General features: G+C 39.0%; 1 protein-coding gene across 2 annotated transcripts in view; it reads left to right on the top strand.

The window, feature by feature from the left end:
* Positions 1-18,147, top strand: part of GRIA3 (glutamate receptor, ionotropic, AMPA 3) — a 428,954-nt gene that overhangs the window by 294,332 nt on the left and 116,475 nt on the right. For both annotated transcript variants that reach the window (XM_006885062.1, XM_006885063.1), the window contains exon 6: positions 16,714-16,875. In XM_006885062.1, coding sequence (XP_006885124.1) covers positions 16,714-16,875 — 162 coding nt within the window. The remainder of the gene's footprint in view (positions 1-16,713; positions 16,876-18,147) is intronic.

Genomic DNA, 18,147 nt, shown 5'->3' with positions numbered 1-18,147 from the left:
GCTAATCCATTGCCAGCCTGGGTTTGCAGCTCAAGTTGGCCAGACATAGGAGAGCACACTGCTCTCTTCCCACTTTGCGCACCTGCGCACCTCCATGAAGGAGGTCAGCCCCACAAAGGTCATGTACGAACACTTAGCAAAGAAATATGTGTAAACGAACGAATGAAGTCCAAACTGTAAATTCGCCAAGGTGAAGTTATCCATGATAAGTTAAAAAAGAAAAAAAAAATAGTTCAAACTCACTGTCATTGAGTCCATTCCAACTCACAGAAAGCCTATATAGAGCAGAGTAGAACTAATGGCCCCCTAAGGTTTCTAAGGCTGCGATCTTAATGGGAGCAGACTGCCACGGCTTCCTCTCTTGAAAGCAGCTGACAGATTTAAACTCTGAAGTTTTAGTTAGTGCCCCATTGCTTAATCCACAGCATCACCAGGGGTCCTTTTAGCAGCTCTAAAAGAGCTCTAAGAAATAAAAAGGAAGAGCTTTGTGAGTCTGGGTTTGAAACCTGTCCAAATGGCCAACGTGAGAATGCACCTTAAATAGGCATTGATTAGATCTCTTTCTTCTGTCATCCTTCTGCTCTTGCGCTCACACTCGCTGGCTCTCCTTCTTGCTCTCTCTCTCTCTCTCTCTCTCTCTGCCCCCTCTCCATGCTCACATTCACTCATACCTCTCCCCTACTCTCTCTCTCATCCCCAGTTCTCTTTCCTGCTCTTCTTTCTCCTTCCACCTACTCCACTCACATTGTTAGGGTGCCAGGAAATAATGATGGAAGGGCACTAAATGGCATTTAATATTTCCAAAACATCACTAAAACAAAAGCATTACTCATAAAATATAATCTGAAGAGGCAGCCAGGAGTGATTTAGCTTGAAGAAGCAAACTCTCTGCTTACCCAATTTCAGAATGTACCTGAAGGAGAGAAAGGCCTGCTTTGATTAGAGAGAAAATGCATTTGAATGAGATTGAGTCATGCTGTTTTGCTTGCCAGCAACAACTGTTCCCTTCTGCTCCCTTCCCCTTCCAGGTCTTCTTGTTCTGTTCTTGACTTTCCTTTCCTTTGTTCTTCCATTTTTAATGTTCTAAATGAAAATTTGAATGCTCTAAGCCACGTGTTGTGATCACTGACACCTCGGCAGATGGCATGTAAACAGAACTCATTGGGCTAGAGCTTGGCCTCCCAGGGGAGGGTGGTGGGCTTGGAGGAAAAAGCTCCCACTGGGCCCAAATTCCAGGGAGCCCAGTCAATTCCCTAGGGTACACAACCTCTCTGGTGGCTCAGGATTCCCATTCTTTTCAAATGGAAAAAGAATCCAGCAGTGCACCAAGGGAATGGAGAGTGAAACTGGGCTGGGGTACAACTTTCTACCCATGCATTTAGAAACCCACAAGAACTTGTCCACTTCAAATAGCCAACTTTGAGACTCTCATTTTATCTGTCCAAAAATGTCTCCATTATATTCAACTATATTCATTCTCTCTCTCTCTCCCCCCTCCCCACCTGCCCACTTGAAATCAACAAAGGAGGATCACCTCCTACCTAATGTTCTAACAACATGAACTAAAAGTGTTCTGTTTTCTCCCCCAGGCCCCCAGATCATGTCCTTTGCAATCTAGAATGAAGGACCTGGTTTTCGCTCCTCACCCCCACCAATCCTCCACAGAGTCATAAAAAGACAATAAAAATGAATCACTAAAAAACCTGAATGAAACAAAATAAGACATATAAATACAAGCCCAATAATTTTTTTTTAGAATGAGATTCAAGAGGCATAATATTACTCTGTCAAATTGCTATAAATGTTTATAAAAGGCTTACTCTCAATTTCTCTATTCCTATGGTCTCAAACTGGAAGTGAGCCAGGGGTATCTTACATACACTTTAGAGACCACTACCCTAAAGATCTTTATAGTATATATGGTGTGTTTATACACACACATACACATAACTCATTGTCATCTAGTCACAACCAACTCATAGTTAACCCTGAAGCAGGTTTTTGGAGGCTGTAAATCACATGAGAGGAGATTACTCATGCTTCTCCCTTGTAGCCACTGGTAGATTCAAACCACAAGAAAGGCATCACCTTTGGGTTAGAAGTACAAGTCCCTACAGACTATGGCTGACCTTCCAGTGGGTTTTCAGATGAGAGGAGACTGCCCAGCTTATTCTCATGGAAAACTGGTGGATTTGAACTGTGTACATTGCATTGGCAGCAACAGCTCCTCACCACTAAGCCACCAGAGCTCCCAGTTACATACACACACACAGCCCCACTGTGTGCCCAACACTTTGGTCAATCCACTACAGAAAGACAGAAGATGTCCTTCAGACTTTTATTGGATAGACCAAATTTCACAGCCTTTGTTAAGTAAAGTAAGTAAAAACCTGCTTATCAGTTTATGGTACTGTGGTGACTTCCATATTTCTGTGATGCTGGAGGATGAGGCAATACTGATTTGTGTTATACATAAAATTGGCATACGTTGGAGCTGATTTCACGGCAAGTAGCAACAGTAAGAGTACATGGTGGTACATGGTGGTGCCACCATTCATCTGTCAGTCTGTCTTACTGTGATAGCCTGCATGTAGCTGTGATGCTGGAAGCTTTGCAACCAGTATTTTAAATACAAGGAGAGTCGCCAAGGGTGGACAAGTTTCCTTAAAGCCTCTAGACTGAAACAGACTAGGAAGAAAGGGCTGGTGATCTACTATAAAAAAAAATAATTAACCAATGAAAAACCTTATGGATCACAATGGAACATCATCTAACTCACTTTGGGACACCTCATCAGGAGGAATCAATTGTTTAATGAGGACATCATAGCTGAAGAAGTTGAGAGCATACGCATGTGAAGAATCCTGCTCAGTGACATGGATTGGCACAAGCGCTACAACAGTGGAGGCAGTATGCCGATAATGATGAGGATAAAGCAGAACAGAGCAACATTCATTCTTTTGTACACAAGGATGTCATGAGTCGAATGATGTAATTATTTGTCTATCTGTGATGAGTGGTATGGACTTAAGTCAGGCACTGGAACAGAGAATAAAGAGAAGGTTAAAAAAAGTGCAGGGAAACAGTTTTTGCATGGGGTGATCAGAGACGTTTTCAGAGGTGACTTTGAAACAGTGAGCTGAAGGGTGAGAAGGAGCAGCTACATAAAGAATCAGGGAAAGTACATGAAATAAATAGGGAACAGCGCTTACCAAGACCCTGAGGCCAAAAAGAGCTTGATACCTTCTCAGAACTGTCAGAAGGCATTTTTGGCAAGAGCACAGTGAATGATAGGGTCTAGATTACATATAAGGCCTTAGGTGGCCAGAAAAGCAGCTTTTCCTTTCTTGCTTTTTTTTTCTTTTAAACAGTAACAGAAATCCACTGACAAGTTTCAAACTGAAAGAGGCATGGTCTGGTTTATACTTTTAAAAAGATCAGTGGCAAAGGAACGTATCTTATAGTATACAAATTATACGGCAATAAAGCTATTAATAAAAAAAGATGATGGCTTTCCCCCTCACTAATGGCACTTATGTCAAGCTATAATTACTTGTATATTCATACAAACAACTCTCACTGGACTCAAATGCCATGAAGGCAAGAATCAAGTTTGATGTGGTTCAGCACATTCCCAACAGCTAGCACTTAGCTGTCAGTGTATGTTTGTTGATTGAGTTAGAGAATAAAACAGTGAATGAACAATACCAGCAACCCACAATCAAGTGCTAATTTATATGGTGTAATCTCCAACTCTACACATTATACCCTCCCAGGAGGAAGGACCTGCTTTCTAGAAAAAGACTTGTGTCTCTCATTAGCAGCCTGATAACTTGAGTCACCACAATTACTATGCATTTCCCTATGTGAGCATCACCCAGATGAACAATTGAAATAGCACTAAAAGCAGAGCCAGTCTTTCTCCAAATTGTGAGATAGATAGTCACCCTTGGCAGTCTTCCAAACCTTGTTCTACTGCTTTCTTCTCCCTTCTAGGCAAGCCACCTTTTCTATTTCTCACTCATGATCTACCATCAACTCAATGAAAGTCACCCAATTTATCTCGTCTCTGTTTTTCTTTGTTGTACAAAATGGGCCATATGAATAGTACTATCTTGGGAAATCTTCACAGACTATCTTAAAAATAAATACTCTGAAAGTAATTCTTGAATATATTTCTATCCAAACACCAATTACCCATACTACCAGAAGGAAACAGGATTTTAGTATGTGTAAATCAAGGGAGACAGAATCATACCAGCTTGTGTGGCCATAAATTTTTAAATCAATTTGGTAACTAGGATTCAATGATTCAGTTATGTAATAAGGTTATGCTTAGCTATGGGGAAAGAAAACCAGCAAAAATTGTTGTCTCAGAACAATAGTTCTAGAGTTGTATCTATATTCCATGCCTCCAAAAAGTCGATGAGAATTTTAGTTATCATCTCCATTTTACTTCCATTTGATCAGGGTTCTTCTATGAAATCTGTAATCAAAATTGTCAGTAATGGTAACTGACCACCATTCTCCATACTTTCTAGTCTAATGTCCAAAGTGGAAGCTAGTTGGCCATCTGAATGTCTTCTTTGGTTAAGTGTCTGTTCATATCTTGTGCCCATTTTTCAATTGTATTATTTACCTTTATCTTGCTGTGGTTCTCAAGTATTTTATAAATTCTAGATATAAGTCCGTTATCTGACATGTCATTACCAAATACTTTTTCCCAGTCTGTGGCTTCCCTTTTTACCCTGTTGGAGAAGTTTCTGGATGTGCATAGGGATTTGATTCTTAGAAGGTCCCATTCATCTATTTTATCTTCTGGTTGTAGATTTTTCAGGATACTTGGAAGACTGTTTATGTTGTGGATTAGGACTACTAGGGTTCGTCCAAGGTTTTCTTTACTGAAGCTTGTAGTTCTTGGTTTTAGTCCTAGGTCCATGATCCACCTTGAGTTGGTTTTGTATATGGAGTGAGGTGTGGATCTTGCTTGAGTCTTCTGCAGATCTTTTTCCAATTTTGCCAACACCATTTGTTAAAAAGGCTGTCGGAGTGCATTTGGGGTGGGGGGATGGGGCAGGGTCAGGGGCGGGGGGATTGTATACCAACAAAGAAGTTTTTCTTTTGCTTTTCGAAGAGAGGAGCAAACTGGGGTGGGGAGGAGGTAAAGAAAAAAAGTGCAACAATGAATGAATGGAAATCCAAAATCTCTGTAAATGTTCATTAAAATTAATAAAATAAAATTTTTAAAATAAAGTGGGAGCTATACATGCAGGCAATTTGTCACACATTCAAACTCTCCCTCCTATTCCTGATATTTGTATGTTGCTTTAAGTGAATACAGACAAATTTTTATGCTGCTTGAAAATTTCTCTTTTTTAATAGTTACATATTGTTTATAATAATGGTTTTATACAATATTTGTTCTTATGGTATCAAGTTAGTTCACTTAACATAATATTCTCCAGTCCCTCTCAAGTTAGGTAGTGATCTACAAAAGCATTGCTCCTATGTGATGAGATATATTCCATCATGAGAATATACCACAATTTTTCAATCCATTCAATTGTGGTTGGACATTTGGGCTGTTTCCATGTTCTTGCTATGGTGAATAATGCTGCTATGAACACTGGTATACAAGTCTCCATTTGTGCCTCTGTTCTCATTTTCTCAGGGTTTAAGCAGTGGAATAGCTGGATCATATGGAATTTCTATGTTCAGCTTTTTGAAGAAGTGCCAAACTGCTTTCCAGAATGGTTGTACCATTTTACAATCCCACCAACAGTATATATCTATATTCCTATCTCACCACATCCTCTCCAACATTTATTACTTGCTCTCCTGTTAAAATTTGCCACTGTTTGCTTGGAAACTTTCATGACCTCAAGTACTACACAACAGACCCATAGGTAGAACAGAAGCACTAAACATGTTATTAGACCAAGTAAATGGGACCTCTCATGAAATCATGATCCTAAACCTCCAAACCAAGGAACTACATTTCATTAAGTGTTTGATTGTACATGGACAGCTTCAACAGCTATTCTTATCTCTTTTTTTTCATTGTTGTCAATATTATCTATCATGCAACTTTTTCAATTTTTTTATGGATGTACAAATGGCAGTTGGAATATCTGGCCTTGGTGACAGAAATGAGACTGGAGATCTCATGATATATACTGTATAAGCAATTACTTATTCATTGCAACACATTGTTACTGGTTTTCATATAATCAATTCATATACATTGAATTTTGTATCATTCAGGACTTTTATCACCCTGTCTTATCAAGTTCTCATTGCATCTTGCCTATTCCTTCTTTCCTATATGCCATCTATACACATGGATCTCACCTAATGGACAAAACAGGAATAAAATTGCCTGTATCTGTGAAAAGAGCTCAATACCAACAGTCAGAAGAAGGTAAGGGACTTATGTGGAACAGACCACCAATTACTCAAGTGCAAGTTCAAAAAGTTGAAGAAAATTAAAACATGTTCAAGAGGACAGAAATACAACCTTGAGTCTATCCCAACAGATTTTAAAATCATCTCAAGAATAGATGTGATGCACTGGACACTAATGACTGAAGATGAAACAAGTTGTAGAAAGACATCGTCCACAGAGAAAGTAAAAGGACATTACAAAGGAAAGAAAAGCCCAAAGTGGATGCTGGGAGAGACTTGAAAACTTGCAGTAGAATGTAAAGAAATCAAAACAAAGGAAATACTGAAGTAAGAGAGCTGAGCAAACTATTTCAAAGGGCAGTTCAAGAAGACAAATCAGTTTTACAGTAAAGTGCACAAAGAACTGGAGATAGAAAACCAAAGGAGAGAAACATTGTCAGCATTTTTCCAGCTGAAATAACTGAATAACAAATTCAAACCTCGAGTTTCAACACTGCTGCATTCTATTCCTGAATGATGCAGGAAGCATCAAGAGAAGATAGAAGGAATACACAGTCTCTGTACCACAAAGAATTGACTGGCACTAGTTCATTTCAGAAACGAGCATATGATCAAGAACCAATGGCCCCAGCAACAATAGCACAGTTCAACAGGGCAACAAACAACAAATGCTAAAGAAGTTGTGAAGAGATTGGAACTCTTGTTCACAGCTGGTTAGAATGTAAAATAGTACAGCCACTATAAAAGGTGGTATGGTGCTTTTTCAAAAAGTTGGAAATAGAAATACCATTTGACCCAGCAATTCCACTATTGAGAATATAATCTAAAGAAATCAGAGCCACAACTCAAACAGACGAACGTATGCAAACTCATGCTTATTGCTGCATTATTCACAATAGCAAAGAGATGGAAGCAACCCAAGTGCTCATCAACCAAAGACTGGATAAGAAAACTATGGTACATTCACACAATGGCGAAGTAAAGAGAATTGAAAAGCAATGAACTCATAAAACATTACACTACATAGGGAGCCTAGAGGACATTATGCTGAGTGAAACATCTCAGTCACAAAAGGACAAACATTGCTGTCATAAAATAGGACCGAGTAGAAGGATTGGGGAGAGAATAGGAAAAGAGTGGATAGATAAGGAACACTGCATTAGATTAGATTAGATTAGATTAGATTAGATTAGATTAGATTAGATTAGATTAGATTAGATTAGATGAGGGGAAGAACTGTCCAAAAGGAGTATATGATTAGGACAACAATCTGGAACAAGGAGCGCATTGTGGGAAGGGTTCGGGAAGGGGGGGAAGAAAATGTGCAGCAACAACAACAAAAAAAAGAATTTTTTTTTAAAAAAAGAATCAATAGTAACAAAAGAAGAAGTGAAGTTCAAACTTTATCGAAAGCATTGGCAAAAATAAGGCCACAGGAATTTATGGAATACCAATTGAGGCATTTTAACAAACAGATACAGCCCTGGACAAGCTCATGTTGCTACGCTAAGAAATTTGCAAAATAGCTCTTTGGACAACTAGCTCAAAGAGATTTATGTTTGTTCTCATAATTTCTAAAAGGTGGTCCAATAGAGCATGGAAGTCATAAAAAATAGCATTAATATAACATTCAGGTAAAATTTTGCTGATGATTATTCAAAAACCACTAGAACAGTACAACAGGGAACTACCAGAAAGTCAAGCTGGATTCAGAAGAGGCTGCGGCATGAAGGATAGCATTACTGATATCAAATGGATCTTGGCTAAAAGCAGAGAATACCATAACTATGTTTGTTCATGTTTTATTGACTATGCAAAGGCATCTGTGTGGATGATAACAAATTATGGCAAACATTGTGAAGAAAATGAAACCCAGAACACCTAATTGTGCTCATTGGAAACCAATACAGAGACCAAGAAGCAGTTGCCCAAAGAGAACAAGGGAAAACTGTGTGGTTTAAAATCAGGAAAGGTGCACATCAGGGTTATTTCTTTCTCCCTGACTATTCAATCTGCATGCTAAGCAAATAATTCAAGAAGCTGAACTATATGATGAATGCAGCATCAGGATTGGAGGAAGTCTCGCTGCTATCTGTATTATGCAAATAATACAAGCTTGTTTACAGAAAGTGAAGAGGATTTGAAACATTTACTGAAGATCAAAGAACAGAGTTTTCTATAGAGATTACATTTCAGCATCAAGAAAACAAAATGGACCAAAAGGCAGAAACACAGTAGATGGAGAAAAGATAAATTAACCTACTTCATTTTACTTAGATCAACAATCAACATCCACAGAAGCAGCAGTCAAGACATCAAAAACTTGCATTGCTGTCAAGGACCTCTATAATATGCTAAAGCCAAGGATGTCACATTAAAGATTAAACTCGCCTAGTAACTGGGGCAAGGGGATTGTGTCAGAATTAGTGAGACTGGCTCAGGACAGGGCAAGGTTCAGAGCTGCTATGGGTTGTAGGCGACTCAACAAAACAACAAGAACAGTTCAAGTCATGGTATTTTCAAAAACACTGTATTGATATGAAAGTTGGGCAATGAATAAGGATGACTGCCGAAAAATCAATGCCTTTGAATTGTAGTGTTGGTGAAGAGTTTGGAATATCCCATGGACTGCCAAAAGAACAAACAAATCTATCATCTTGAAAGAAGTGCAGACAGAAGGCCCCTCAGAAACAAGGATGATGGGACTTCATTTCACACACTTTGGGTACACTGTCAGGAGGAGCTAATCTTTGGAAAAGACATAAAATTGGGAAAGGTAGAAGGTCAAAGAAAGAAAGACCCTCGAGATAGTGACTATAACAATAGGCTAGGATGACACAGAGAAGGATCAGATCTGTTGTTCATAGGGTAGGAAAGAACTGTAGTAGGTTCAATGGCACCTAACAACAATACAGCTTATTGACAGCAATTACAATAATCAGTTGTGCAGCCTTATCTTAATCAATGCAATATTTCCATCATCATTAACTCCCCCTTCTAGACTCTCTCTCACCTCAGAAAGCACTAATAAATTTTAGCCTCTATATATTCACCTTTTCTTGTCTTTTGATAAAAGTGAGCTCATATAATAGTTATCCTTTTGTGATTATTTTATTTGGCATAATGAATTCAAACTCTATCTATATTGTAACATGTATCAAGACTTCCTTTCTTCTACTTGCTAAATTATAATCCATTGTTTGTACATACCACAATGTGTTTATCCATTCATCCGTTGATAGGCATTTTAGGCTATCAGCTATTGTGAACAGTACGGCAATGCCCCTTGACTCCTTTTAGTCTCTGCTTTCAATTATGTTTCTCTAACTAGGAGTGGAATTTCTGCATCATATGGTAGTTGGGGTTCTTAGTCTGAATTCTTTTTAAATTTTGATTTTAACAAAAGTTTATAGAAAAGTTAGATTTTAATTCATGCATTTATTGTTGCATATTTTCCTCCCTACCGCCCCAATTCACTTATATTTTTTAAAGAACATTCATTGTTGCATAATAGTAATTTTAGCTTTAGCTTTTGAAGGAACTGCCAAATTGACTTCCCCAGTGGCTGTACCATTTTGCGTTCACCCCAGCAATGGGTAAAGGTTCTAATTTCCTCACATCCTCAAATATTTGTTACATTTTTTGGCTTTGAGAAGTTTGGTTGGGGTTTTTATTGTTATTGTTATTTAACCTTTAATACTGTCATTGTTATGAGGTGTCATTGGATCATGATGCCTCCATGTACAGAAGAAGGACTTAGTGGCTTTAGTCCATTATTCCAGCCACTCTGAAAGTCCTTCTTACTGTGATCCTTCTTTTTTCTCTGACTTTGTACTTTACCAAGTATGATGGCCTTCTCCAGAGATTGACCCCTCCAGATAACATGCACCAAGTATGTGAAAGGGAGTCTCACCATCCTCCCTTGTATGGAAAATTTTGGCTTGTTGGTTTGTTTTTCTTTTTTTTTTTTTTTCTCGCAAGACACATTTGTTCATTCTTTTGATCACACATGGCCAATAAGCACAGATATCATAACTGACTCATTGCTATCAAATTGGAATCAACACATGAGTGACCCTTCAAGGGTTTTCAGAGGCTGTTCACTACACAGGAGATTATCCATCTTTGTCCTGTGGAGGCTTCAAACTGCCAAAAAAAGGCAATATCTATATCTATACTCAACATCACGAAAACAAAGATTCTCACCACTGGACTAATTGGCAGCATCATGATGAAGAGATTGATATTACAAGCTCAAGCTTGCTTGATTTCACAATCAACGCTCTTGGTACCAGCAGCCAGGAAATCAAAAGGTGCATTACACTGGAGAAAATCTGCTGTCAGGGACCTCTCCAAAGTACTGAAAAGCAATGATGTCACTTTGGAGACTAAGGTATGCCTGATACAGGCCATGGCCTTTGCAATCACTTGCTATACATCAGAGAGCTGGACAATAACTAAGGATGATAAAACAATTGATGCCTTTGAGTTGTGGTGCTGGAGAAGAATATTGACTATACCATAGACTGCTAAGAGAACAAACAGGTCTGTCCTGGAAAGGGTGAAACCATGCTGCTCCTTGGAGGCAAAGATTTTTAAGCTCTGTCTCATATACTTAGGGCATGTTTCCAGGAGAGGGACATCATGCTTGGCAGGATAGAGGGACAGCACAAGAGAGGAATACCCTGGATGAGATGAATTGACTCAGTGATTGGAGTAATGAGGATAGGTGTGTCAGAGACAATGAAATTGGCTCAAGATAGAGCAGGATTTAAAGCTGTTGTACTCGATGGCACATAACAACAGCAAAAGAGAGAGAGAATGTGCGCTTGGAAACTCAATAGGGGTCAGGTACGAGTGAGCTTTTACCATTTACTTTCTTTCTGAGATCCTTTCTTCTTTCTTCCTTTCATTAATTCTGTATTACTATTTTAGCAAGCTGTGGTTATCAGGTAAACAAGAGTATGATGACTAATAAAGTGTGAAAGGCACAAAAGTTGTTGCTGCTGTAAGGTGCTATTGAGTCAACTACAACTCATAGCAACCCTGTGAACAACTGAGGTAAATCTTGCCCTGTCCTGCACCACCCTCAAGCCCACTGTTACAGTCACTGTCCCAATCCACCTTGTTGGGTTTTTTCCCTCTCTTTCTCTTATCCTCCACCTTTCTCAGCATTATGACTTTTTGCACTTCCACCAAGACAGGCAATTTTGTTCTTCTGGCAATTCATACAGTCAGTACTTGTCTCCAACACCACAATTCAAAGTCACAAGAGTTACTGCCTCCTCATGTATAGTCTGGTCATTGAGAACCACAGAGTGGTGACAGGAACATTTGCACCCTTTTCTTTCAAGGAAGGAAGCTATACTTTCCAGGCGAGGCTTTTTAAGTGTCAGAGAACATTCCCCTCACCTATATCAGCAGGATGATGTGCAGGTTTCACTTTCCTGTATAAAACTTGTTAATATAAAATATGGTTTGGCATAATAAATGCATGAAAGCCATACATCAAGGTATTATCCTTCACTCTGCTTTTCGCTGTGGAGTCTCTGGGTGTTGCAAATTGTTACCATGTTTCACTGCAAACCTAAATGTTGTTGAATTGAATCTATCCAGAAGTAGTGCTTTGAAAGAAAGGCCTGGCAATCTACTTACACAAAAATCAGCTTTTAGAAATCCTCTGAGCTCCGTTTTACCCTTAAGTTCACGAGGCCACCATGAGTCTCTGTCAATTTGATGACAATTGTTTCTTTTGGTTTGTATTTGTTTATCCATATGTCTGAGGGGTGGGAGTGGGGAACTGGATTACTGTTATACTCAAACCCCCGCTAAGCTTTATACACAGGCAAACCTATCTGCTGATTTCAGCGCAGATGGAGAGCAAATGGAAGAAAATGCTTTAAGTCTAACTTTCTCTCACACAAGCGGCCTTTAGGATAAAACTCATCATAAAAGGATAATGAAGCCAACACGCTACTTTTCATTTTAGAAAGGCTTTTTTATTATCAGAAAAGAGAAAGTATTTTCACTGATACAAATGTTTGTCCATTCTCCATCTCCATCAACTCACATCCCACTTGTGAAGTAAAAGAGAAATGCTCTAATTAGTAACTGAAAAATGTGTTCAACAAAAAGATTTTTTGAGACTGCCATGTTATAAACGTGAAAGAAATGTGAAATCCAAAGAGGTAGAGGCTGGAAAAGAACAACAAATTTTAAAATGAGCAAAGGACTTGAAGAGACATTTCTCCAGAGAAGATAAGCAAATGACCAATATGCATATGGCATATGAGAAGATGCTTGCCATCATGGTTGTTACTGAGTCTGAACCAACTCACAGCTGACCCTCCAAAAGATTTTCAGAGGTAGTAAATCACACTAGAGTTGACTGCCCATCTTTCTCCTGCAGAGCATCTGGTGGATTTGAACCATGTACCTTTGCTTTGGCAGTGCAATTCCTTGCCACTAAGCCACAAGACTTCCCTCACATCTACTTAGATGTCTATTATCAGGAGGGGGGAAAATGGAAATTAACAAGTGTGTGAGAAAACGGAATCCGTATATTTTGCTGGTAAGAATGGAAAATAGTGCCACCACAGTGGGAAACAGTTTAGTGGTTTCTTAAAAAATTGAACACAGAACTATACCAAACGACCTAGCAATCTCCTATAGAACCAGAAGAGGTTGCAGGAATGCCTGCAGAAACATATACACCACTCACTGTTCATTGCAGTACTTTTCATGATAGCCAATAGGTGGATTCAACTGACATGTCAAATGACAGATGGATAGATAAACAAAATGAAGTATGAATATACAATGAAATAGTTGTTAGGTGTCATCAAGTAAGACTCATAGTGACCCTATGAACAAAAGATCTGAACTCTGTTGTTATCCTCATACTTCCTGACACAAAAGAGCTCATTCCAGCAGCCACTGTGTCAATCTACCTCATTGAGGGTCTTCCTCTCCTTTGCCAACCCTCCACCCTTCCCAGCATCATGTCCCTCTCCTAGGAATAGCCCCTCTTAGCAACATACCCAAAGTATGTGAGGCAAAGCCACATCATTCTTCTCTCCAAATCAAATAGTACTTGGTTATAAAGAAAAATGAAGTCTTGATACATGCTACAATATGAATGAATCTTGTGGGCATTGTAGTTAGTGAAATAAATCAGATACAAAAGGATAAATACTCTATGGTCCAACTTAAATAAAATATCTAGACTAAGCAAATACACAGGGAGCTCTGGTGGCCTAGTCGGTAGGGAATTGTACTGCCAACCCAAAAGGAAGCAATTCTCAAAACAACTATGAGCTATCATCTCACCCCAGTAAGACTAGCAAAATGTAACAGAACAGCAAACAACAAATGCTGGTGAAGTTGTGGAGAAACTGGAACCCTTATTCACTGTTGGTGGGAGCATAAAATGGTGCAACCACTATGGAAGGTGGTGTGGCGCTTTCTCAAAAAGTTGCAAATAGAGATACCATTTGACCCAGCAATTCCACTAATGGAAATATACCCCAAAGACCATAACTGACCAAGCATACATTTGCACACCCATGTTTATGACAGCTTTGCTCACAATAGCAAGGAGCTGGAAACAACCCAGATTCCCATCAATAAATAAATGGATTAGAAGCTGTGGTATATTCACGCAATGGAACACTACACAGCATTGAAAAACAAGGAACTCATGAAATATTATTCAAAATGGGTGACTCTAGAGGACATTATGCTGAGTGAAATATCTCACTCAAGGACAAATACTGCATAGTGCCACTGTTGTAAAACAGGACTGACACCGGGGTTGGGGTGACACTGAGAAAGATGGGATAAATAATATATACTACATTGAAACAGATGAGGGAGAGAATTGTTTAAAAGGGATATATGATTAGGTATTACTGTTATGACAGGAGTCCAGAACGAAGGCTGCATAGTGGAGTGGACCTGGGGTGACAGATTGTAAAACAATGAAAGAATTTTACTTTTCAAAGCGAAGAATGTACTGGGGGGGGGGCAGGGAGAGAAGTGCAACAACGAGTGAATGGAAATCCAAAGTCTCTATAAGTTGTCATTAAAATTAATAATAATAAAAAATATTAAAAATACAAATAAAATATAGTGTGTGTGTGTGTGTGTGTGTGTGTGTGTGTGTGTGTGTGTGTGTGTGTGTGTGTGTGTTTTAAAAAAAGAGGCCATTCAAATCGACTAGCTGCTCTCCTGGAGAAAGATGTAAAATCTCCTCCCACACGATTCACTATCTCTAAAATCCTGCTGGAGGGTCAGTAATGGGTCGGTTCCAACTGAATGGTATTCAACAACAGGCAAATGTGTAGAGACAAACATTTCTCCATGGTTACCAGAGGCTGAGGGAGGATGGAATGAGTTCTTGCTGAAGGGTTCTGAATTTCTGTTTGGGAAATGGATAGTAGTGATGGTAGCAGTACGTGGTGAATGTAATTAATGTCATTGAATTGTACATTTAATTTCTTTTGTTGTTGTTGTTGCATACACCCTTCACAAATTTCTTTTTATTTTCTACTAGTTTATTTACAAAATTAAAATACACTGTTTCTAAGAAAAATTCTTTCCATTTCCCTCATTCCCCCACCCATCAAACTGTACAACCCCATGATTAATCCCCCTCCCCCTGCACATCCTCATCCCTCCGTTTCCAACCTCTCCCACCCCTGAATTGTACATTTTAAATGGTCAAAATGGCAAGCATTTTGTTCTATTTCTTTCATCACAATAAATTTTTAAAAGAGTAGTGAAGTGGTGATGGAGAAGCAGGCACACAAGGTGGGCCTTCTGGAAGGTTGTTACACACGTGTGTTCAGTTTGGGAAAATTTATCAAATGTCAACTTAAAGACAGGTATTTTTATCCCTCTTTTAGAATGGGAAAAAATACCCATAAAAATGCTATAAACTTAATAGAGGTGGCACAGGTTTACGCAGTTATGAAAATGCATGAAAAACTACGGTTAAGATGTGCATTTTATTGATGCAATTTTGCATAAAAAAAAAAGAAAAAAGAAGAGCTGTAAACAAGTACCGAACGCTAGTTAGTGACCTGCATGCTGAAGGTTTTGGTCGTGAAAGGCACTAATTTTGCAACTTACTTTGAAATGCATCCTAAAATGAATGAATGGATTAAGGGTTGAATTTTTGTTGTTGCTGCTGCTGAGGTGGTTGTTGTTATTAGGGGGGGGGGTGTTGAGTTGGTTCTGACCCATATTGTACCAACCATTGCACGGGTCTTACAGCTCTTGCACAATCACTGCTATGATTGAAGGTTGAATAGCCATGTTATCAATCAAATACAGCAAAGGATGACCTGCAGGATCTGGTCAGTGGATATATGAGTGTTTCCTATACAATTCTGTCAACTTTTCTATATATTTTAAATTTTATATTACAATTTTGAGATTCAAAAAGTCTAAAGAAGGAAGGAGAATTCTCCTCACTTCTTGCTGAACACAAATGGTGGCTTTCACCCCCTGGGCACCCAAATACCTCAGGCAACTGACATCCAGAAGGACAGAGAAGTCCTAGAAGATAGCAGTGCCCCTCGGCAGCTGGGGGTGCCCATGTGGAGATAAATGACTTTGGTATGAACAGTGGAGAAACTTCTTCAGGAAGTTTAAGTGGCAGCATCACCAGATAGTAATCTGAGTAGGAAATATGAAAATGGTAACTTGCTATGCAGTCGATGTCAGGACTTGTTTGTGGACACATGTGAGACATACCCTGGGGTTTGTACCATCACGTACATTCAAGCTGTCAGCTTCGCTCTTTGGCATTTCTGTAAATCACAAATGTCAAAAGCACTCATCAGCAGAATCTGGAGCAATCTGCTGTGTTTGGCATGTTGGGCTGAAGAAATGGGGTAGGTTGTTGTTGGGGTTTTTTTTTTAATACCTCCAGCTATAGTCAGACTTTTAAGAAACATTTCCCAGTATTACATTTGTGCTCAATGAAGAAAGAACTGAAAATACAGGTCAGTGAAACAGATCTAAACATTTGCTTGCAGTTGGCACCTCTGTTTATCCATGTGGCCGCTACTCTAAATGAAGACACAGGCACTGGAATGAAAGAATCCATATTTTCTCCATCAGGGCTGTAGTTTCAGAGGCAAAATGCTGGTGACTCTGCCTATGTCCTGGGTTTTCTTGAAAGCTTGATGGTGATCCTGGTGAAGGAACTTCCTTTCCTTAGCACTGGATCTAATCAACAAATACTATGACTAAGAACTGCCAGCGCCCCACAGTCATAATTCCCTCTTCATGTCTTTCCAGGGTTTTACTGATATTTTGCTGGAAAGAGTCATGCATGGGGGCGCCAACATTACGGGATTCCAGATTGTCAACAATGAAAACCCTATGGTTCAGCAGTTCATACAGCGCTGGGTGAGGCTGGATGAAAGGGAATTCCCTGAAGCCAAGAACGCGCCACTAAAGGTAATGTTCCCTGGCCTATGGAAGCCAAAGCATCGCAGAACAACCTTTCTAAGTTCACAACCACACTGGATCAAGGGGTTTGAGGATGCTAAAAATGCAACCGCAGGTGAGGCTACCGCATTTGAAACGAAACCGCCAAATACAGAAGCTACTGAGAATGAGGTCTTTTAAAATCCAGTGTTTGGGAATAAGTTAGCTTAATTTTTTAATGAATTTCATTTGTAATCTGCTCGTAGCAATTTACGATATTACAAGAACCTGAGCTAAGCAAAAGGCGGGGGGTAGGGGGGTGTAAGTGGGAATAGGTAAGGAAGATGGATAGTCTGAAACAGAAAATTAGATTTTACATTATTTATATGATTGCTTTGTGTTAATAAGTTCCATGAATCTCAGTACACCCAAGTGAATTATGCTCTAATACAGAGGGTGTGTTGCCTATACATATATTGAATAGAAATGGGGGGGAATCTTTAAATATTAAATATTATCTGGGTTGCTTATTTTCCTGAAATCAAGATAAGAATATTAAAAGCAGAAAGTCATACTTAAAGTACACATTTCTCATGTATATTCTCCTTTGGGTAGAAACTCCCGTTATTTAAAAATCTGAAATTAGGGAAAAGTTATTCATGTTAGCCAATGTACCCTTCAAACTCCCTTTTTAACTCATTCCCTCAGAGCACTGAGGGGAAGTGCCCATTTTCAAATATGAAATTTAACTTTTAATTGTTCCTGATAAAATGAAAGTATGGACATGCCATAGCCATGGGATCCCTATGATACAAGATGAGGGAGCAGAATGAAGTCCATGAAAAAGGATGGAAAGAACCTTTCCTTTCTCATGATGCCAAAATACTCATCTGCACATCCTTTCTCCCTGGCAAGAATAGAGGATAACACAGACCGCAGAATAGACATGTTCCATATCATCTCATCAGAGACACCCTCCATTGGTCAAATCAGAACACAATACAAGTGAGACCTGACTTTGTACAAGTAGTATATTCTGGGAGGGGGGAATGCAAGTTAAATATAAATATAATTTTTCCATTAATTTAAGCCATTACCTAGTTAAATGGTATCCTACGGTTGTGGTCATTTTATATGCCAGATTTTCCCAAGACTGTCCCATTTTTAATCATTCTGTCCCATGATCAGGTCAAATGTCCTAATTTGTTTCAGTAAATATGGTCACAGTCTCCATGATGAATTCTTTGTGATTCAATTAACTACATGGAGTAAACTGACACTTTTTTCTAAATCTAAATCTAC

Source organism: Elephantulus edwardii, unplaced genomic scaffold (assembly GCF_000299155.1).
Source record: "Elephantulus edwardii isolate Elephantulus edwardi_28Jun2011 unplaced genomic scaffold, EleEdw1.0 scaffold00040, whole genome shotgun sequence".
In the NCBI taxonomy this organism is placed as follows: Eukaryota; Metazoa; Chordata; class Mammalia; order Macroscelidea; family Macroscelididae; genus Elephantulus; species Elephantulus edwardii.
Note: the sequence above shows the minus strand (reverse complement) of the source record. Positions and strands in the feature narration are given on the sequence as shown.